This window comes from Morone saxatilis, unplaced genomic scaffold (assembly GCF_004916995.1).
Source record: "Morone saxatilis isolate NCDOM2014 unplaced genomic scaffold, NCSU_SB_2.0 Contig1, whole genome shotgun sequence".
Lineage (NCBI taxonomy): Eukaryota > Metazoa > Chordata > Actinopteri > Moronidae > Morone > Morone saxatilis.
Window position 1 is genome coordinate 7,156,339 of NW_023339651.1, and position 22,661 is coordinate 7,178,999.

General features: G+C 41.3%; 1 protein-coding gene across 1 annotated transcript in view; it reads left to right on the forward strand.

Annotated features, from left to right (window-relative positions):
• LOC118329103 (disintegrin and metalloproteinase domain-containing protein 12-like) overlaps positions 1–22,661 on the forward strand; it is a 70,342-nt gene that overhangs the window by 45,342 nt on the left and 2,339 nt on the right. Inside the window, exons 7-22 of the mRNA XM_035663075.1 lie at positions 80–145; positions 789–860; positions 1,253–1,422; positions 2,203–2,287; positions 4,169–4,317; positions 10,701–10,878; positions 13,170–13,259; positions 13,444–13,639; positions 13,731–13,839; positions 14,498–14,696; positions 16,385–16,462; positions 17,839–17,947; positions 18,256–18,391; positions 18,482–18,596; positions 19,724–19,966; positions 22,415–22,578. Coding sequence (XP_035518968.1) covers positions 80–145; positions 789–860; positions 1,253–1,422; positions 2,203–2,287; positions 4,169–4,317; positions 10,701–10,878; positions 13,170–13,259; positions 13,444–13,639; positions 13,731–13,839; positions 14,498–14,696; positions 16,385–16,462; positions 17,839–17,947; positions 18,256–18,391; positions 18,482–18,596; positions 19,724–19,966; positions 22,415–22,578 — 2,159 coding nt within the window. The remainder of the gene's footprint in view (positions 1–79; positions 146–788; positions 861–1,252; positions 1,423–2,202; positions 2,288–4,168; positions 4,318–10,700; positions 10,879–13,169; positions 13,260–13,443; positions 13,640–13,730; positions 13,840–14,497; positions 14,697–16,384; positions 16,463–17,838; positions 17,948–18,255; positions 18,392–18,481; positions 18,597–19,723; positions 19,967–22,414; positions 22,579–22,661) is intronic.

Sequence of the window (22,661 nt, forward strand, 5' to 3'; positions counted from 1 at the left end):
ATCCCCACCTCTCCCCCATATATTTTCTTCTTTACACCCACGTATTCCCTGTCCACTCCCTTTCACTCACCCCTTGCAGCATAAACGCCATGCCCAGACTACAACCAAGTATGTGGAGCTGATCATTGTGGCTGACAATAGAGAGGTAAGCATAGGTCAAATCGAATCGACCTCTTCACCCTCTGCTGCTGAATCCCACAGGAAAGGAGCTCAGAGGTCACATACTTACCTGCCCCTCCATCCCCTTGAGACATAAATAAGATGGCTCCACCACTGCCTTGTTGTCGCCTCTGATGTGTCCACTTACTCATCTGTTTCACTTTCCAGCTCCAGCTACATCTCCCTGCATACATCATTTGACCACTTGACTTACAAATGAGACTATTCCATTATGTGCGCTCTGCATTATCTCAAATCTCAGACTTAAGATCTTAAAGAGGGCAACAAGAAGAAATTGTTCCTTGCTAACATGACACATAAAGGTCAATGTCAAATGCTTTTGAGCCACAGAAACAGAGTAAAAGCTGGATATAAGACGAGGTGGTTGAGATTATCTCTCTAGCCTAGGATCTACTGAGGAGCTCTTTGATGATAGCAACTGCAGCAGAAGCTCCAGTGGAATTAACATGACAGTGACTGTAGCACAGCTCTGGGAAAACCCTGTGAAAACATTCCTAGAGCTGACACAGTGTTAATATGTCCCAAAATGTCTTTGATGATAATAAACATTCAAGAGGGTGGATCACCTATTTTCTCCTTGCTTTGCTCTGTCTGATGGTGTTGTTCAGTTTCAGAAGCAAGGCAAGGACATGGAGAAGGTCAAGCAGCGGCTGGCTGAGATCGCCAATTACGTGGACAAGGTAACAATCAAATGAACAGAAGGATTGTAGTGTAGGAAAGTGATTTATTAGAGGTCACATCAAGCCTTTTTAGAATTAACCGACCTGTGAGCAGAGGCTGATTGGATTATGAACGGATGATCAATTCCATAACTCGACTGAGAAATGTTGCAAAGAGGTAGTTGTAATAATAGGCGCTGTGGGTGGCGTTTTAATAAATCAGAAGCGAGATATGATACGTTCATATAGTAAATATTCATATGTTTAATGTTTAAGGATTTGTTCAGAGACCACTGTACAGCAATTGTATTTTAATAGGTAATGTACAGTGAAGAGAGTAATAGAAATGTTAGGAGAGACAGATCAAAACCACATCTCTCTCCATGCCTCCCCCTCCTCCTCTCTGCCTTCAGTTCTACAGGGCTCTGAATATCCGTGTGGCCCTGGTGGGCTTGGAGGTGTGGAGTGATGTGGACAAATGTCCCATCACCCAGGACCCTTTCACCACCTTGCACGAGTTCCTTGACTGGAGGAAAGTCAAGCTGCTGCCTCAGAAGCCTCATGATAACGCCCAGCTAATCAGGTAGATTTTACGTAATAACTGTGTTCCAAAAAACATATCACTATTTGAAAGATATTTCTTTTCAAAATTATTAAGAGCACAAAATTAAGGAAAAACACATGATAGTTTTGTAGCGGTCTTTTGTTTATTCCAAGCAAAATCAAATATGATGCATTGTAGTGTGACTGCTATTTCCTCTTCTTTTGAGCTATCCTCAAAGGAACCCTGCTGTGTGGACTTTTCATAACCAACATACGTGATTCTGTGACACCAAAACAAATTTACCTGCTTAATAAAACATTTGCAAAGCCTTTTTTGAATCCGTCCATTAGCATTCTGTGAAAGCTGTGCCCCAAAATTGCTTTAGTTGTAGATACCAGTTTACGTGAATACAAAAATATATAAAAATATGAAATTTTTATATACAGGTAAATAAATGATAAAATATGACAAAATAATGCAGCTGAATGCTAAATCCTGATAATATAATTCTAAGAAAATACAGAATACTCTAGTCTTAAAATGACAAAATGTGCACATTTCACTACCCAGCACAGAGGTATACAAATTCTGAATGTCAACAGAAAAACTAAGAAAAATGTTTTAGCCTCACAGAATGACCAAAGAAAGAAACTGTTATTAGAAAAATAATTAATTTACATTACAGCAGTCATCAAAACATTGCTCTATAGGGCCAGTAGTGGTCAGAAACTCTCTTGGGTACCTTTACCTTCACAATTCAAGCATTAAGACATACTTTGTGTTGATGATGTGATGTGACCCCTGTTTTCTCCCCCTTAGTGGGGTCTATTTTCAGGGCACCACCATTGGTATGGCACCCATCATGAGTATGTGCACAGCAGAGCAGTCAGGAGGAATTGTTATGGTATGTACAATTGTGCTAGAGAATGTACACCGAATACCTTGAATCCATCCTAAAGCAAAAGAGTACAAAAGAAATATTTGGTTTTTGCCTTCTAAAAAGGAGACCAGACTTATTTTATCCTTTTCTTCTTTCTCTTCCTGCCCTCCACCCTTTGCCTTCTTCTGCACCTCCCTCCTGTCTGACATAATACTCTCATATTTCTCCCCTGAGTGTCTTGTGCAAGGGTTGAGCTAAGGATTCCAGGGTTGATATTAACTTATATTAACTTCAGGGCGCACACATCATCGAGACTTTTTCCAGGAAAGCCAAGGGTATACATAGTTAAGTACTAGTACTTCTCCACTTAGTGCTGATACACGAGTGGAAACCTTCCCTTCCTAATGAGGTGCAACAAATAAGTGAATTTAAGGGTACTGCATATCACAGCCTGAATGAAAAAATAGGGACATTGTAAATGATCACACATTATAGAACTGCAACCCTATAATGTGTGCACAAGTCATGTTGTATTAGCGCAAGTCATGCTATTATTTTACACTCTATGTCTCTGAGTGGCTGTTTGTCTTGTGGCCTGGCTGGCTAGTGGTAAAGGTTTACAGCTAGTCCCCAGATGGTTCTTCACTCTTGTCTTTCCAGATGGTAAAGTGGGGACTTGGTCATTATGATAGAGCTCTACAAACACACATACATCAGGTCAGAGACACAAAGAATTAGTTTCCAACCGCAGACATCTTCTGCTGGGCAAATCACAACCTGTTGTCTCCCTTCGTTTACAGAGTACCTTTGAACTCATTAGCCAACTTCCCCTATGGGTCTCATTGTTATCTTTCTAGGCAGTTAAATGTTAAACATTTATTCTCAAACCATCTGGAATCTCCATTTTCCAGCCCTGAATGTTACATTAATTTCATTGGTGTGGTGAAACAGAACACAGACAGTGGCATTCAGTGCCCTCTTGAGCACCTCAGCCCCATCAGTCGGTTAAGGTGTCTGGGTTTTTCCAGGAAAAAAAATCCTTTTTTCCCATGAATCCAGGCTACACAGTTGAATCTGCAAGTGCTGACAGCTGATGACCGTTACTTTCAAAATCCCCCAGCAGAGCACTTCATCAGTCTAAGCTCGACTTGGACAGCACTGCTGAATAATGCACAGTGACGGAAGACTCTAGAGGCAAGGTGCTCTGATGCATAGCTCTGCATCCATGAAGAGCCGATAGCTGCTCCGTCTGTATTATTTATCCGGTCTTTTCACGTGTTCGTGTTTTACACACCTCGCAGGAAATCTCGGCACCTCAGCCAGTAGCGTCTTTCAATCTGTGTCACTGTAGCATCATCTTCGCAGTGCATCCTCTAACCTAACCTATTTGCTAGTGTTGTTCAGAGGAGGTTCATGTCTTTATTTGTGTGGATGAAGCAGCGCATCTGGCTCTGACAAAGTTTTGCAGAGCAGGCTGAAGGTGACAGCCTGCATTCTGGTGTTTCATTTCTCACTTCAGTGCCACAACGTCGAGCAGAGGAAACGCTCTGATAAGCACAGATCCAACAGCATTGTTCGTTTAATCTTGGCAATATGCAATTACAATCACTTGTTTTGAGTAATGTTTCTCCAGTGGGTCCTGTGGGGAACAACAATTTGGCTAGCATTACATTTTTTATTATTTGTTATTTTCCTCAGAGTATGTAATCAGAAACGTCTGTTTTTAATTAGCTATTGTTTGCTGCAACACAACTGTAAACTAAACACATTTTATTATGGGACGTTGCTTGTAGCATCATGTCTAGCCTAGAAATGAACTCAATAAATCAGACTCATAAAGTAAAGAGGTTTTAAATGAAATGCCAAGTTAAGTTTCTGCGTGATTGATGGTTGATTGTTTTGTAGGACCATTCTGACAACCCGCTGGGCGCTGCAGTCACTCTGGCACACGAGCTCGGACACAACTTTGGAATGAACCATGACACTCCAGAAAGGGGGTGTGGCTGCAGGGTGACAGTGGATCGTGGAGGCTGCATTATGACTCCCTCCACCGGGTGAGTCACAGTGTCTATCTTGACAAGTAAGAGTCGATAGATCTTCAAGATAATTGACTCCTTAGTCCTTACTGAAATTAAATCATCATTCATCATTAAATTTGCATTAATTTTGTCACTTATTAAATAAAGCAAGTGTAGCTCAAAAAAGCACAGATTGTGATCATATGTAAACATTATTTCACATGCTCTCCATTTGTAATTTATTGTCTGTCAAGCGGTAAGCAAATAATGCTGTTGAACTGTTGGGCTGTTGGGTTTATGGCAGATTCAACAGCTGTGCTAATGCCCTGAGGCAATATGACTCATTCTGAATGGGAAGCCAATGGTTCAGTGGCAGTGCATGGCCAAAACAGTACAGTTATCCTGACACAATGAAGCTGATCTCCAATAAACCAAATAAAACACTTTGGAAAAAGTGTCTATTGCACAAAATATGCTTCTGTAGCTAGGGTGTGCGAGTGAGGTTTGCACACTGTGTTCAATCTAATGTATCGAGACAGAGGTGCTCACTATGGATTGTAATGTCTCTTGTAGTAGACCGAGCAGAGGGATATGGATGCTCTGGGTGGAAACATCGGGTATCAGTTCCAGCCCAAGGTCTAGTGGTCTGTGGGAGCCTCAGATTGGCGTTTATGCTGGAAATATCCTATTGTATTTGGCTTGGACCAGACCCATTCTAAACAGGGTAACACTATTCTTGATTATAGACTCATAAAACAACACAGCAGTAAGATGTAGATTTATATTTAACCCTGATTGGGGGTATCCCTGGTCACGGACTTTGTTCTAAAATTGGCAACAAGATGAACGCATAAAAAAAGAGCATGCTTGTTTTTATATTTCTCCTGCTCTGTCTCTCCCTGGCTCTCCGTTTTCTCTTCCTTATTCACAGCCAGTTAGAGTGAATCTATTCTTTGACACACATGCAATTTTAATGGTAGACAATCTCTCTCTGCAGCTTCAAATAAATTGTTAAATACCTTTGAAAACTGTCTATTACACAGTTTTTATGTACAGAACATGTATCACCTCTCCCTTAAAATATCTGAATCTGAAACCGTAGGTAGCCGTGACGAACCTCTCCAGATGTGAACAAATTTAGTTTGTACTAAACATAGACTTGACAGAGAGAAATAAAATAATATATGAATATTTAGGTTTTTTTTGGTCTGTTCTCTACAGAGATTGTGCTTTTTTCATTCAAGCTGACAAAAGAAAGAAATGATCTGGTCCTTGGTTTCGAAATAATCCCCTCTACACCTCCTTATTGCTCCATATTGCTGCTCTGCTGTTTAATCCAGGATTAAGGAAGCAATACATTTAAATAAGGATGTTTAGGAACTCTGTATTCCCTCATTCGAATTCCTAAGTTAATTCCAGGTCAGCACCATATACTCTGCCTGAGGCGGTACAACATCTCCCATGGGTACAGCTCAAGCCCCTCGCAGTTCCATGCTTTAAAATGCCATGTGGCTACATACACAGTCACCTGAATCCTGTTTATCACTCGGCTGGTACAGTTATTTGTTTACAGATTGCCATGTTTTTCTAGGCAGGCGACCAGTTCTTTTCAAAGCACAATGTGATTATACAGAATGCCTCTTCACAAGGCTAGGACTTGGATGAGTTGGTACAAAGCCCCACTGATTACCAGCCCCTACATTCAATAATTGAAAGAAACTTGCCTACACTCAGGACTACCTTGTGTTTTGTTTTTGCTTTTTTGATTGATCTTTAAGTACAAGAATGTCTTCATTGTCCCTGATATGTACAGGCAGATAACCATCAATCTCTCCTGTCCCTGCTGTGGCTCCAGGAATTGAGCAGAGGGGTTAATGAGATCCAGTTCATCATTATTATACTGGGCTGGGGGGATAGGTGGTGGGGGGCAGTAAAACTACAAGTTGTCCCAGTGCCAGCTGCACATCTGCACAGCGCACTGCTTGTTTCCTGCTCACATTGGTCACGGCCAATTGTCGCGTCCACTTCTCCATCCATGTCTCCATCCCCCCATTACATCTAAATGAGAACAGGCTGGTATCCCTCATCGTAGTTACAGATTGTAACTCCTCGAAAAACACACACACAGGAACACACACACACAACTCAGTTGCTGTTGGCTACTCCATGGACAGAGGAACATGCATATTTGCACAAACATATACATGAGAGAGCCATCTCAGGTGCTTGTTCTGTGCTTGGTCCACTTCTCCTTAGTTCTATTGTGCCCCCTCCAGGCTTGATGGTCTGTTTTGAAATGTGTTCTGCCTGGTCTACTTGCCTAGTTCTGTCATCAACAATTCGTGGCTGTTAACCACCACTGGCAGGACACAAGATCTGTGCCTGTTTTGAGGTATTCCAGGAAAATTGACAAAAATATATAGCCAAGCGGAGTTGAAAAAAAGAAGTCAGAAAACAATGACACTCGCACATAAATTTCCTTTCTATGAAGATGTAAATTGCATTCTGACTGAACCACAATTCGGCTAAAATGAATTTGTACCAAGGGGTTCGGAAAACACGTTTAATATAACCAAATTCTTCAGACAAACAGCTGCAAGATTTTTACTAAATCACCAGTCTGTAAGCCCTCTAAATGATTTAACATAATTGTGTTATGGAGCTGGTTTCCATATTATTTATGTATCTGGTACTGTAGAACTATTTCCCAAACTTGCACAAAAAGTTGTAAAAATGTATGCATCATTTACACAGCATGACTTTACTTACTTACTTTAGTTTGTAATCAAAATGTGTTATATAATATATATATATATATATATAAGTTCTAAAGTTATACATTTGTTATAAATTCCATGATATATGAAATATAGTCACTTGCCTTCTAAGTCAGTCACACAAGCTGAGATTTTGATGGACAGGATGCATTATTAAGACAGGATTCCTTCACTCATGGGTCAGGTCCTAAGTAAGAAGACTGCAGCAGTTTTACCATCAGACAGAGATTGATATTTCCCTTGTCATAAAATAATCAGACATCACTGAAAGTGACTCCAAGGCATGCCATGTAAATGTGACCCGTGCCCCACTGAAGAACAGGAACTCTCTAGTACACTTTGTTTAATTGGGTCCATAGGGAAATCAATGTGAAAATGCTCTTCAGTATCTACAATGTAGTCCAGACTAACAGGCACCAAAGGCCACAACAGATCATATCACCTAATGTCATCACCCAGAGCTCAGTCTCTACATGCGCAAAGGAAGCCGTAAAATTAATATTAAATGTGTAGTGAAGCAAGTGTGGTTTTGAATTACTTGAGCAAGTATGAAATATTTGTCATCATTACAGTTGTCACAGTGAGGTTTGAATTAGCTTTTAGTCATTGTGCCAGGAAATCAAGGTCTTCCAAAATGTAATAAAACTGTGATAACAGAATGAATATAGCATCACAAACAGTATTTGCACACACGTTTTCTCTAAAAATGTAATGGTGTAAAATGTTTTGACAGATGGAAAGGCCTGATCAGAGTTTTATGGCTGAAAAGATGTGACATAAACTGGCTTTGCAGGATGTGCTAAATTGGTTTCCCTGCGTTTTCTGTGATCTGAAACATAAGGACATTCTAGGTCTGCCCTTGTGGCCTGCCACAATTTGGGTTAAAGGCCTCAGTGTATTTTAACGTGACCTTCATGAAAAAAAGACATACAAGAATGGTGTAATTTTTTATTACTGAAGATAGACTGCTCCCAATAAATATCATTTAGTAGAGCAACCTCTGATCTCACATAGATTTTCTGCTTTCAATTCGAATGTGTTGTTTGTTGTTGTTGTTTGTAAAAGTATTTTTTGCATTTATAAAGTCATTTTGCTGCTTCCCTCTTAGATTAAATTGACAAGATAGGGCAACAGAACAAAAGAAATAGAGACAATAGAAATGCGTGTGGTTTTGATTGTGAATTGTCAGAGAGTCCATTTAATCCACAGTTTGTCTTTATTGATGACTTCTTATCCAAGTGGTTACCTGTCACAGTTCATCTACCCCTTGCTGAGGTGGCAGAGCTTTGAGATGTTTGAAAGCGTTCAGCTCTGTAGTATGATCACAGTGTAGGGAGATCATAGGGACCTATAATAGATCTGGGAATGATTGCTTATCACTAGACCTCCCACAGATCCATTAAAGACTTGCCTGGCCATTGCTGCAGCTTAGTCGCAGGTATTCCTTTGTACGATGTCAAACTGTCAAACACTGACTGTAGGTTAAAAATTAACAAAATAACACAGAACAGAGAATAGTTGATCCTGTAATGAAACTTGAGCATGACCAGGTAGAACACAATTTAGCAGTATGAGACAAAAAAGAGCAGTCTTAGAGACCGGGCGGAGGTGAACACAGCGCATCCTTTGTAAAGCCAGAACAGGATGAGAACAAGCCCGAAGGTCACAGAGTCATACTGGGTCTTTTCTTTTGAGGTGGTGGCCCAGACTCTCATGGGATGAGTGGTTGTCTAGAGCATCTTTAGCTCACCATAAGCCCCAGATGTTGCCCACCATGACTGGCCCTGGCACTACTTTACTAGCCCTGAGGACTGCAGCTGCTAAATGCCATCCACTGTAATTCATTGGTGCCTCTGCCTTTTCACAGCCATTATTCCTCCTCCCACCCCAGACCGTTGCAGGGTAGACCAATTATTTCTGTATTGCCTCTCATAAAGAACAGCTGGATCCTGAGCCGCTCATGTATCTCAGAGTTACAAAAAAAAAGACAGGGATGTGAGTGTTTGTCATGGATTGCATGGACTGGTAACTAAAGAGCAAGGCTGACTTCATGGAAATTGAATGAATGCAGCAAAAGAGGGGGTGCAACTTGAGCAAGCAATTTTGGCTCAGCCTTTGGGGGCAAAAAGGAAATCAACAACAGCAGTTGCTAAGGAAGTGGCCTGCCTGTTGAACAGCAGCCTTGACAGCTGTTCATCATACCAAGATCCCCTGAGGTGCTCGGAGAGGAGGAGGGGACAAATAATGGCTGTTATTACAGCTATCGTTATTGCTCTTTCCTTTTGCCATTTCATGTCATTACAATCCACTGATCTTTTGCTTTAATCCATCGTGTCTAGAGATCTGCTTCAAGGTACCCCACTTTCACCTAACACAACCTCTGGATAGTATTGACATTAGAGAGCAGCGGGTTGTGTGTTTAGGGGGGGTCAGCAGCAGGGGCTGATGTAAGCCGCCTCCACACATGATGGAAATCAGAGGCAAGCCGAGAATGAGGTCATGTCAAAACATTCACAGTGCGTCATGACATATTTAGAGTCGTATTGGATGTGAAACTCAATCAGAGAAAAACACAGTTTGAAGAAGTTGTCGACATTGAGTGCCTCCTTCATGGAAATAGAAAAACTCCAGAGATAAAGCAGTTGTTTTTTTCTGATTCTATATCAATATAGCCAATGGGTGTGCGTTCAAGGCTTGGTTGACCTCCCACCACATGTATACTCATGTATTACTCATAAACACCTCAATATGCTGTATTTATAAGGCTGCCAAAAACTAGTATATGACTTTATCCCTTACCCCAGGCTGGGTATGAATTGGCCCCTATGACTCTCAAATGGACATATTTTATATTTAAAAATCGTTAAACTAATGTTGAATTGCTGTTGAAAGAAACATTTTGGCATCTAAGTTGACCTGCATCTCTCAAATATAGTATCATACCTGCACTCATCTGTGTGTACAAAGACAAGTGCAGATATAATTGTGACTATAACGTACAGTTTCACCCATTCTGGCCTTGTTAGGCTGAATTTTATGGTGTGGGTGGAGGTATTAAAAACCTCATATGGTGCTTTTCTTATCAAGAGCCAGAGCAAAGCATAGAGAGCAAGATACAATCTGCACATATTTATGCACGCTTCACACACACACACACACACTATCATCCTAGGCACTATATTATCACAGAAAAGCTCAATAAAGCCACATGAGGTCTGTAACAAAGCTTTTGGCAGACTGAGCCCTGGGCTGTGTGCTTTCCCCATGGAGCAGACCACCCTCTCTGTCCACTCCAAAAACAATATTAAAAACACACCATCCCCCGTTTCTCCCAAATTTATGGGCGTTGCAAGTCTTGCGAAGGAAGCACTTTTTGGTTGGAGTTTTTATGATCCCCTGTCTCATAAAATATGTCTTATCAGATCCTCCTCTCCGTGGAGGGAGAAGTCACTGGGGCCCTGTGTGGTTTGCATGCAAATGGAGCTTCGGAGAGGTTGTTGAGCTCTAGTGGTTAATTGATTTTGTGATTAGCAGCAATTAGCTCTGATTATATCAGACTGAAGAGGACCCTTGTGGGTGATCTCAGTTGTCTTCCTCCTCTGTCTCTGTTTGTGTCACTCACTAAATATTTCTCACTCACAGGTATCCGTTCCCAACAGTGTTCAGCAGCTGCAGCAAGAAAGACCTCACGGCCAGTTTTGAAAAAGGCGTCGGGATGTGTCTGTTCAATATGCCTGAGGTCAAGGTGCTCTATGGTGGGCAGAAATGTGGCAACGGCTACGTGGAGGAGGGAGAGGAGTGTGACTGTGGAGAACCTGAGGTAAGAACGCAATAGTCACGGTAGACAAAGTGTTTTTACCTCCAGACTTATAATTCTTCAGCATTCTTGTTTTATGCCCCTTCTGCCAAAATGGAAATCTCTTTCGAAACTGCTACCCATAAATCTTTGTTAATTATGTTCCCCACATTTGAGAAATGAAATAAGCAGAAGCACTAGTGGGGGTTTCTGTAGCATTCCTCACAAAAGCATCACACAAACCAACACTTCCCAAAGCAAAAACCAATAGTTCACCTCCATTTCATTGCTAACGGCGCAGAGCTCTTGTAATGCACACACAGTCTTCAGAAAATGAGCTTAGAGATATGAGTGTGAATTTATTCATTCTTTGCACTGAAGAGGTGTTTGGGAAGAGGGTTGTCTGATCGTGATACAGTTCACTGAGAGGAAACATCGCTGACAGCTTCACCCTGTCAACTCGTGAATTATTTAAATGAATCTGCATTGGCATGCACATACATAATGGTGGCACACGTTGCAAACTGCTGTGACTGTAGGATGATAAAACAGTTCATCATGATGCAACTGACAATCAGCAGAGGCAGGCTGACAATAACAGAATTATGAAATATGAAGGAGACACCTATTTGGAAGGATATTTTGAGTTATATAATAGCCTACGTGACAGAATGCGTTGTTGTCTTGTGCGATTTGTTTACACCTTTATTCCCAGTGAATCTTTTTGTGAGCGGTTCAAGCTTCAGCCAGGGTCAGGCTGAAAGTGGCCTTGTCCTTCAAGACAAAGAACTGACATAAGTCCTGCAGGCCTGAGCCAGCAGCGATAATAAAGCTCTCCACAGAGTTGAGCGGCATCATGCCAACCCAGGCCAGATCAGAGTGCTCAGACAGCACCTCTCTCTGCCATTAAAAAGCCTCATTAAAAAGCCTGGATCCTATTCCTCACAATCACAGGCTACTTCTTTTCAGTGCGACTCCTCCGCCTCCTTTGGCCCCGGGGACCATGGGAAAGGCCCTTAATGGTCTTCAGGCTGAAAGAAGTTCTGGAAGGCCCATCATGTCAGCTGTGTCCCCTGCCAGCTCCATCCATCTACTTCCTCCCCACTCTTACTGCACTCGGCTGTACAGTCTGTTCAGACCGCGGCTTAATGGCAAGAGGGAGAGAGCTGGCCCTCGGGGGTCCAGTCAGCCTTGCCTCTGTGTGAGATCATACATGCACAAGCATACATACACATGCATACAGATCTTCTGCACTGAGCTTTGATTGGATGCTAGCGTCCCTCCGTATCAGATGGCAGAGAGTTGCTGATTGGTGCAGGGCATGGCTCATGATAAAGGCTAACATGAAACAGATGGACCTCCATGGTGAGATCGGAAATGTTAGAGGGATGGTATGGTGCAGATACTGTGTGTCTCCCTCTCTGCACTGCAAAAAGGGCAATTCAAGAATATTTCGATGTATTTTTTTATAATAATATCAAATAAATAATCCTATCAACCACCATCCACATTCGATTATTAAAGAGTAACTTAACACAGAGCTGAAAAGCAATGTTTCACCTCTGACCACAGCCAGCATATCATCATACATCATATAAGTGTGCTCACCTCACCTAACAGTGATATCACCAGATTCTGGGGTGCAATTGTACATCACTGCAGCAAGGTGAGAAGTTAAACCACTGGAGGTCACCAAAGACAAGATTTTCTGGGAGTGTTAAGTAACTCTTTAAACTCTTAGAAGGATGTTCAATATGTATGGGTTTAATTCCTGAAAGGTCACTGCACTATTTTCCCCTACCTCCACAGAGGTTGCATGATTGAAGATGAAGCTTGTCACCCTGTAGCATGTACGGATGCAAAAGAATTTAAGTCTTCTTTTCATAATTCCTACATTGAGCTGAATTAAGAGAATCTTCCTCTTGAGTTTTTTGTTTGATACTAGCCAGTTTCTCTAGAGAGATTTTTTTTGCAGTGTGTCCATTTCTTTTTTCTTCTCCTAGTTTTTTTCTCCTAGTATTTCCCTCACCAGCTCATAGTTCCAGGGATTTGAATGAACTTGTAAGACCTGTCGGATAGAAACGTTGTTTTTTTAGAAAACTAGAAACTGCTCTTTCCTTTCCTCTGCCAGGTTTTTAAGTTGCTATGGAACACAATCCTGCTAGAGCTGCATCCTAATAACAAAGCCTGAGCATATACTCTGCAGTGAAACACGATCTCTTTGTGCTGAGTTAATTCTTCTTTACTTTTGTTCCCCCTCACTTACATTCCATTTCTCTGCTCGCCTTCTTTTTTCTTTCCTTTTCCATCTAAAGGAATGTATGAATCCCTGCTGCAACGCTACTACCTGCACCTTGAAGGGGGATGCTGTGTGTGCACACGGACAGTGCTGCCAGGACTGTCAGGTAGGATGTATACTGATTAGCCAGACATGACACAGTTTTTACACAGGCATCTTGACATAAAGATATTTTCTCTTAAATCTTACATCAGCACCTTTGTCAAAATTCTTTAGTTTTTTTTCTTTTTTTGTGTTTGTTGATGTTTTTTGTCCTAATGACTATACTTGCTGTCAACATTCAAATGCAGCTGAAGCCAGCAGGCACTCCATGCCGTGAATCCAGTAACTCTTGCGATCTCCCTGAGTTCTGCACCGGTACCAGCCCTCACTGCCCTTCCAACATCTACCTGCATGATGGCCACTCCTGCCACAACGTGGATGGTTACTGTTATAACGGCATCTGCCAGACTCACGAGCAGCAATGTATCACGCTGTGGGGCCAAGGTAGGTAGAAGCCCCCTTGCTGGCTCTCACTGCCTGTGATTGGTTCAGTAGCAGTCAACAGCTTCTTAAGGTGTTTCATTGTGTTCTCTAGGAGCAAAGCCTGCTCCGGGAATCTGCTTTCAAAGGGTCAACTCAGCAGGAGACCCCTATGGCAACTGTGGCAAGGACTCCAAAGGCTCCTTCGCCAAATGTGAAGCACGGTAAGACGTCTTGACATTCCCATAGAAACCAGTTAATGCATTTAATTGTCAGTTGTGGAAAGCAGTGAAGGGCATATACTATAGTTATTCTGCGTAAAGAAATTGTCCTTGATACGAGTAACTGAACACTCTTACATGACAGGACTTTTTCGATGCTAGAGACTGAAATAGATGCCATTGACTAGTGCGGAAACAATCAATTGATTCATTAATTAGCAGTTTTTTTTTAATTGGTGCCAGCCTCTAAAATCTTCCTTGTTTTATACTGTGGTAAATTGCATATCTTTGTGTACTTGACTGTTTGTAGGATTAAACAAGAAATTTAAAGACGTCTTTCTTTACGGCTTTCTTCATAATTTTCTATCAATTTATCGACTAAACTATAAACCCAAAACGTTAACCACTAGTAATAATTAGTTTTTTAGTTGCAGCCCTAATTGAAGGTTACAGTCACTTGGTGGCATGCAGCGAGTTACAAAATCTCTCAGGTTATGGTCTGAAAACCGCACAAACAAGCTGCCTGTCCTGCAGTTTCCCTAATTGGACACCAGGAGTAAGAGAAAAAAAATAATTGCATATATATACACATTTGGGAAAACGGTGACATGTTATTCAATTATCACATTGTTATTCTCCCTGTTGTTCATTCTGTTTACAGAGATGCTAAATGTGGCAAAATCCAGTGTCAAGGTGGAGCTAACCGCCCAGTAATTGGTACCAACGCTGTTTCCATAGAAACAAACATCCCCTTGCAGGAAGGGGGAAGGATACTGTGCCGTGGTACACACGTCTACTTGGGTGATGACATGCCGGACCCCGGCTTGGTCCTGACGGGGACCAAGTGTGGAGGTGGAATGGTGAGAGCTGAGGCCTGTGATGTTATAGATACACATGCAACGCACAAATTGTCCCAACATTTAACTGAGTCATTAGCAGTAGTGAAAAGTAACAAAGTACAATATTAGGGCACTTGTACTCATCCCATTTTCTGCCACTTTATATCTCTATATTTGTACTCTACAAAATATGTATGTGCTTCTTATTCCACTACATTAATCTGGCGGCTGGATTTGGTTGCTTTACAAATTAAGATTTTATAAAAGGTCAGCTTTTAAAATCTGATACCTTGTTATGGATTAAACTACTATAAAGTATATAAAGTAATAATAATTTGAATCATCTACAACTATAATATTGTAAAATGTACTCTAATTAATAATATGGCACCATTAAAATAAGTGAAATTTGACCTCAGCACAAAACCTGCATTAGAAAGTGCTTCACAATTGATAGAATATAAATTAAGCACATATAAATAAAAACATACATAAAAAGTACACAATATAAAGAATGCATTTGAATAAATAAATAAACCAAAGACAAGTTGATTTAAAAAGCCTAAGATCACTTTATTTTTATATACTTTTACTTAAGTAAGTAAGTTTTACTTTAAGTCTTTGTTACAATACAATACAATACAATACTCACCTGCCCATATGCACATTGAAAGATTTACTGTTGTCATTTCTCCTATTAACACTGGCAGTAAAAAAAATCCCTTTAAATGTTTTTATATTTTTAGCCCAAAATTTCCTCTTTGTGTTTCCTCGGACAGTTATTCCTTTTAGAGGTTCAGTGGAAGGATATTAACGCAAAGGTACTATGCTAATCTTTTTAACTTGAAGATAGCCTCTTTATTTGACTAACTCAGACTACTGAAGCCTCATATTAGCTTTGGCTGAACTTTTATCTTTGCACATAATGAGGACTGCTGTCTCAGTGTACATATGGGCATGCAAGCATTGTTTTAAGACAGACTTAGAAAACTGTGAATCTATCCTTTAAGTGAAGGATTCAAATACCTCTACCACCACTGTTAAATAGCAATGGTAGCTTTCTGTAAGAGTGTGTGAAAGCACAATATAAATATATTGCCCAAATGCTGGGAAATAAGAGTGGAAAAAGTGATGTGGAGTGACAGGCCATGACTAAGACGTTCTCAGAAGTTCTTCAGGGTGTGTCCTGTCATTTCAGACTTGCACAACCTCAGACACTTAATTGACTTACCATTATTCAGTCCTTTTGGCATCTTCCAGTGGTCATCAATTCAGCCATTGGTCACTTCAATGATACAGTTACTCCATTTAGTCTAATTTACTTCTCTATGAGCCTCCGCCCTTAAGGACGATCCAGCCTCAGCCCTCATCTGTCAAGGGTTCTGGCAGTACATTGCCCAGTGCTGCCAAGTTCATCTTCACATTCAGCCTGGATATAGTTGGGTGTGGTGCCTTTAAGGAGCACAGAGTACACATCCTCTAACTTTTAAAGAGCATCTTTAATACATTCTTGAAAAATCCCATTGTTAACATTGTTTTATTTTATGGTATGCTGTTTTATAGCTGAAGTGGTTTGTCGGTGGCAAATTAAAAGAAATAGAAGGATGGATCTGTTGGTATTCTCCCTTAAAAGATTAAAGGGTTTAGAATATTACTGAAATCCTCTTTCAGCTCACACTGTCAATTTTTAATGTCTTTGTCTGCTTCAGATGTGTCTGAATCGTCAGTGCCAGAACGTCAGTGTTTTTGGTGTGCACGAGTGCTCAGCCAAGTGCAGTGGTCGAGGGGTGAGTAGCACAGCAACTTTCATCCTATTGCAGTGTTGTGAGGACCTGAGGGGATAGCTGTCCATCTCAAGTCAGTCTCCACCAAGAATCTTTTGTTTACTTAATATCCCCCCCCTTGCACAGAAACTCATTTTGGCTCCAATATGTTAAAAATGCCCAGTATACGGTGGGTAGGGAGCTTTTGCAATGCCTTGCAATCAATCATTCTGGATGCTGAAAGGTTCAATCAATTAGATATAATGGCTTCATTTATGCTCAGCTTTAAGTGCCATTCATCATACTCTCAGGCAGTCGTCCTTGTCCCAACAACTGTGTTGAAATCTGAAGGCCAGGCTTTATTTGGCCAAAACGCTAGGAGCAGTGACACACAGTTTGACTTTGAGTTTGGGAGCATGGATATTGGATTTTTTTAAATGCCACCCATCAAACGTCAGTGGGTGGTCCTGCTTGAGATGACAAATGTGGCTTTGTGGTATTACCCTTAAATTCATTGGTAGGTCCCAGAGGTCTTGACTGTGACTGGTTTAAATTTCTCCTTCATCGAAGCTACAGAGGAAACAGTTTTTACTGTCTCTTGAAATGAAACTCCAGTTATTATACAGTCATATTTGTTTGTCTAGTTCCAATTAAGACATATCTATAAAGCTCAAAGGACTGTTTTACTCACAGAAATAAAAGGATGTTGCTCCTCTAGGAGACAGGGCACCCCTGCATGCACAGATTAGATCAAGATGTTGCCTTGGAAAGAGGCCCTCACCTGTTCCATATTATCCTGCTAGGGAATCCTCTTAGACTTTACTATTCCTCCACTCTGCAGGACAGGAAGACAATACACAGAGAGAGATTAAAATGTGGTACAAGGCAAAAAGTCTGCTATGGTTTTTATACCAGACATCTTGTGGAGCCTGGTTGTGCTGGCTGGTGGTTGACTCTGTCTACTTACATGTAGCATCTGCATTATGAGTATTTATACTGTAGTGTCAAGAGCTGAACCAATGCGGACAATGCTAGGCAGAAAATGAATTAAAAACAATTCTGATTAACTATCAAAGTTCTTTCTTCAGATTGTGAATTGTGAGAATCTGCTGCTTTTTGATGGCCATTGTTTCTTTTCTTTTTGAAATTCTCTACATTAATTATGTTGTAGTAAAAAGAAATGAGTAGATTAATCCATAATGACCCATTTAAACCATTTATCACCTGTTAAGTGTATGCACTGTAGCCTGATGAGTGGAGAAGATTCATATTAAGTGTATTACATTTAAATGTATTAAATATTAAATATTTGTTGTTAGGCAATTACTCAGACATAGCCCAAAAAAGACTAGCTGATGACTGTATTTTGGGATTCTAACAGTCCTTTTAATATACTGCAGGTGTGCAACAATAACAAGAACTGTCACTGTGAGGCTCACTGGGCGCCTCCATTCTGTGACAAGGCCGGTTTCGGAGGGAGTGTGGACAGTGGCCCTGTCAGATTAGCAGGTAAGTCAATAGTTGCAACTCCAGTACATTAAATGACTGATTTTTTGTAGCTTGAGACATGTTATGTTTTGGTCTTGGGCAGGGAATGCATGAGCATTATGCAGTAATATATCAATATATCAATGACTCTTGCTCTGGAACAAAGTGGATCTTAGGAGTGCTAAAACTACGGTTTTCTCAACAAAACAATGTTTTTCAAGAAAAGTATAAAGAATTCCACAAAAAAACACGAAAAATTGTTTACAGATACAGTAACTAGCACCAGAACACTTTTGTCTCTGAGACTACCTATTGTTTCCCTTGAGCAGACAGCAGGAATCTGACAGTGGGCATCCTGGTGGCTCTCCTTACTGTCCTGGGAGCCGGCCTAATCATCTGCATCAAGAGAAAATCCTTACTGGGGCTGCTCTTCACCAGTAAAAAGAACCCAATTGAGAAGCTCAGGTGCTTTTTTCAAAACCTAAAAAATTTAATCATTTGTAAATATCATAGAAGATTTATATAATGTCTTTAACATTTGTCTTTAAATTCCAGATCCGTAAGTGCTGCAATCAGCAGACCCGCTGCTCCTAACCAGCCTCCATCAGCGAGCACGGCGTCTCCATCTCGACCAGCCCCGCCTCTGCCACACAGCGCCAACATCTTCAAGGTCACTAGATTGCACGTCTTTATTTGACAGGACCACTACAAACTAGACATTTTATGCAGATAGACAAGACTATTGTACAGAGGTTCACCAGCAGATAATCCATGCTATAATATTATTCACAAATCATTCTCAGCAGGATTGACATGTTGTTTTCACACGAATGGCAGCTCATTCAAATCCAATTAAATCTTCCGTCTCTTTGTGGACATGTGGAGGAGGTAGTGATAACGGCACGAGCATTGTGTTCGCGACTCTTGCTTACAGTTATTGTCATTAACAGCTGCCTGTTACGAGAGAAATTGATTTATCTGCACATTCTCTGCATGAAGAATGTTGATGCAGTGGCTTACTTGAGATATAAAGTCATCCTATTACTGATAATTGCAAGACAGAGCAGGGATTTTGCTGTAATGACTTATGTGCCTATATCACTGTGCGCCTTAACTACTCTATTGCCGCCCTGACATGCTTTGTAATGGGAAGGGACCTGTGATCGATTGAGTTAGGGGTGCTGAAATAAGAGGAGCCGTGTCAGAATTGACATTTGCGCTGCATGGTGGCACATGAGTGAGGCAAGCTGTTGTGCATTACCATGGGATTGGTGTTTTCAGTTAGTAGCATGTGGTTCTCATTTGGGGTCAACGGTAAGAAGAGAGAGGATGTAAGGCTGTTTGATGTAAGCACAGTGTAGGTGAGGTCATTTTCCAGTTGTCGGGAGCTGTGTTCAACCGCCGCATGAGGGCATGTGTGCGTGACTTTGTGTGTGTTACATTATGTGTGCACATCTGGCCAGGTCTACACACTAGGCGGACTCATATTTTGGCAACCTTCTATGTCTGATCTCTCTCAATGGGAGTGTGTGTGGGCTCTTTCGCTGTGTCCACCTTAGAATGAGGCCAGGCGGGTGCTTATGGCACAGTCTTGGTCTTTCCCTTTGATAGGTTACCTATTAGGTTAAGTTGTGAATAGTGACCAGGCAAGTGGGATTGTTTGATTTATACACCTTTGACAGCATCAGGAAGAATGGTAGAGGAAGAGGAGGAGAATAACAAGACTGTTTCTGATAGGAAGCAGACCGTTTTTCTTCTGACTGACTCTTCTGGTTCTGTCTTTCATCTTTTCTGCAGCCTCCTCACCGGGGGCCAGAGGCGGTGCTCCCACCAGCCCCCTACCCCTCCCACAACCTACGCAGACTGCCCCAGTGCCCTCCAGTTCACCTCAGCCACCCTGTCCCGCTGTCTCTCACCCTGTCCCTCTCCTCTGGCCCTGGGCAGCCAAGACCCCCGGTTCCTCCACCTCACATTCATGTCGCGCCCAGGGGGGCGTCGTTTCGCAGTGCATCACGCCATAACTCCTGCAGGATGGTCATGGTGAGTGGGTTCGCTGTTCCCTCAGTTGGAAACATTTTATTTGATGATGTTACTCACTGCAATTTCTCCGGTGGGTCTGGGGAGCTTTTATCCACTACAACAGCCTCTAATGCCTAACCTGGGAAATGATGCTGTTCATTGCACCTTCAGACGGATGTGATGTCGACCATTTTCATGGTTCTTTTGTGTCTTATTATGTATATATATGTATATGCATGTTGACAGTTATGCACAGTCTCATAAAAATAACGAGGTTAAAACAGGAGCTAGCGTCATCCAAGCGAGACTTCAATTCTACAATACAAACCACCACATAAATAATTAAAATGGAGCCAGACTTGCAGGGTGGGGAGACGGAAAAAGATGAAACAGCAACTGGGGTGAGCAAGTATATCCAAATATCACAAGGTGGTAAATTTGCTGCCAGTAGTATTCCATGGAGTTTAGTTATGGCATTGCAGGCTGTCAAAGTTGAGGGGAAGAGAAAGCCAGAGGTTTGTAGTGTTAAATCCCTCTCACTCAGTGATTCTCAAAGACTCTTATTTGCCTCTAATCCGGTTTGACTTGTACTCTGTGGGCAAGTGAGGCAGAGAGACCCAAAGAGAGAGAGGACAAAACAACAGAAAGACAAAGTGGTAAAGAGACAGAGGGGAGTCTTAATAATGATCATGAGTGTAGGAGTTTAAATCAAAGATAATCAATAAAAAATGCAATAAAAGGCTGAATCTAGCCTCTCAAATGTGTGGATGGCTTGCTATGGGAAAAACGAACAGATTTTTTTATATTTTCGACATTTTTATCAATTAATCAAAAATAATTAAGCAATGTATCACTAATAAAAAATAATCATTAGTTGCAGCTCTGAAAGAAAGTGCAAGAAAGAAAGTGCAAATGAGTAAAAGAAGAGAGGGATAAAAGAGGACAAAAGTATGTGTTAAACACATACTGGCATTCTAGTCTTCAGATTTAATGGAGGGGGTCACAGAGCAGGTCTGGATTTAAAACAAAACACTGTTCTGGAGCTAATAAACATTTTGACAGCATATGATAAATATATGAATACATCAGCATTCCACAAAGAGCATTACATAATTACTCCTTCGATACTTTTGATTGATGTGTTTTATTACTGTACTTTTTTTGACACTATTTATTCATCAGGGACAGTTCGCATTAATGGTCATGGTAACCCTTCTATTTGTCATTGATGAGCACAACAAATACTTAAATGGGTAATGATAAAGTGAAGTGTTACTATGGAAATCATTGTGATATAAATATGCCATATTTAGCTAAATAGCTAGTTCTTGATCTGCAATTTATTCAAATAAAAGAAAAATGCAGGCAACAACACCAAAGAACATAAAGCAATATACAGCATGATTGATAGTATATTATGCTTCAGAGTAATTAACTATAGTTTCCAAAGCCATTTGAATAAAAAAATCATTCAGTTTTACAGGTTCTTAGGTTATCATACACCTGTATAGCAGGTGAAGTGCATCAGTTCTTGGCAGTGTTTCGACCTCAGGAAGTAGATTTTCCCTCTCAGCTGTTTCTATTTAATGTCAAAGTGTGAAACTGAAAGTGATGCCTGTTGGCAGCAGATTTCACCGACAGTATCTTTAGCAGCTGTTTGGCAGCTCCAAGACGTTGACAAAGCCATTTTTTCTCCCTACAGTGAAAGCTCTCTGCTGGGGGCATGGGAGCATTGTCTAATGGGAAAGCTTCACCTGATGGAGCCAGTAGAGAACCTTGAGTTTGTGGGTTCAGTTATTCTAAGTTTAAGCTGCAGTAACACTTTGTGACTATTAATGACCTTATAAGACACGCTCTTTTAATTTGCCCCTATTTCATTTTACTACCATTTGGTACTGTTCTGATATTTTTGGATGAAGTTCAAGTGGGCCCCATTGCCTGACAGTATTGGCTGTCAATGTGATGAATTAGCAGCAGCACTTCAGTAGTTCAGATAGTCATGATGCTTGACCTTATGGGTGCAAAGGAGAGACATATCCAGCATTATAGAGACTTCACTGACAGCATACAGTTTTAAATAAAAACATTCAATTAGTTTATCAAATTTGACTTTGACAGAGGAATTATGTTGTGAATCAGCAGACCCGATTCCATGGGTGAGTGAGGTCTTAAGATTGTTTGGCTCCTTCCTCACCAATGTTTAAGGAGGCTCCTCTCCAACCAAGGAGAAGAGAAGGAAGTGAATGGAGACCAGATGGGGGCTAGGTAGCAGGCCTTTATCATGATCTCAGTCTTCTAGAGAAGATTAAAACCACATGACAGCTCCTCTCATCGAGTTGCATGCAGGGCTGTCCCGATGCATGAGAAAGGGAGGACACTGCACGCTGACCTGAGCTGCGATTGTCTGACTGTGAGTGCCACCTGGTGGGGATTCTCAGTTATTTTTTCGATGTGTCTGTTCTTTGTCAGGAGTCAGAGAAGCCCAGTCCTCCTCAGAAACCCCTTCCTGCTGATCCAAGGAGCTCTCGTCTGGTTCGAAGTCCCTCTGTAGTCCAAGGGCCCTCTGCTGTTTGCGGCCCTGCACCCATACCTGGTGCACCCAGACCTTTGCGCCCTGTCCCACATCCCAAAAGGTGAGTTCCCAACTTCACCCATTTTATTTAAAAACAACACTGAAGCTGGTTTCACTCACCGTCTGATTATTTGTTCCACTTTT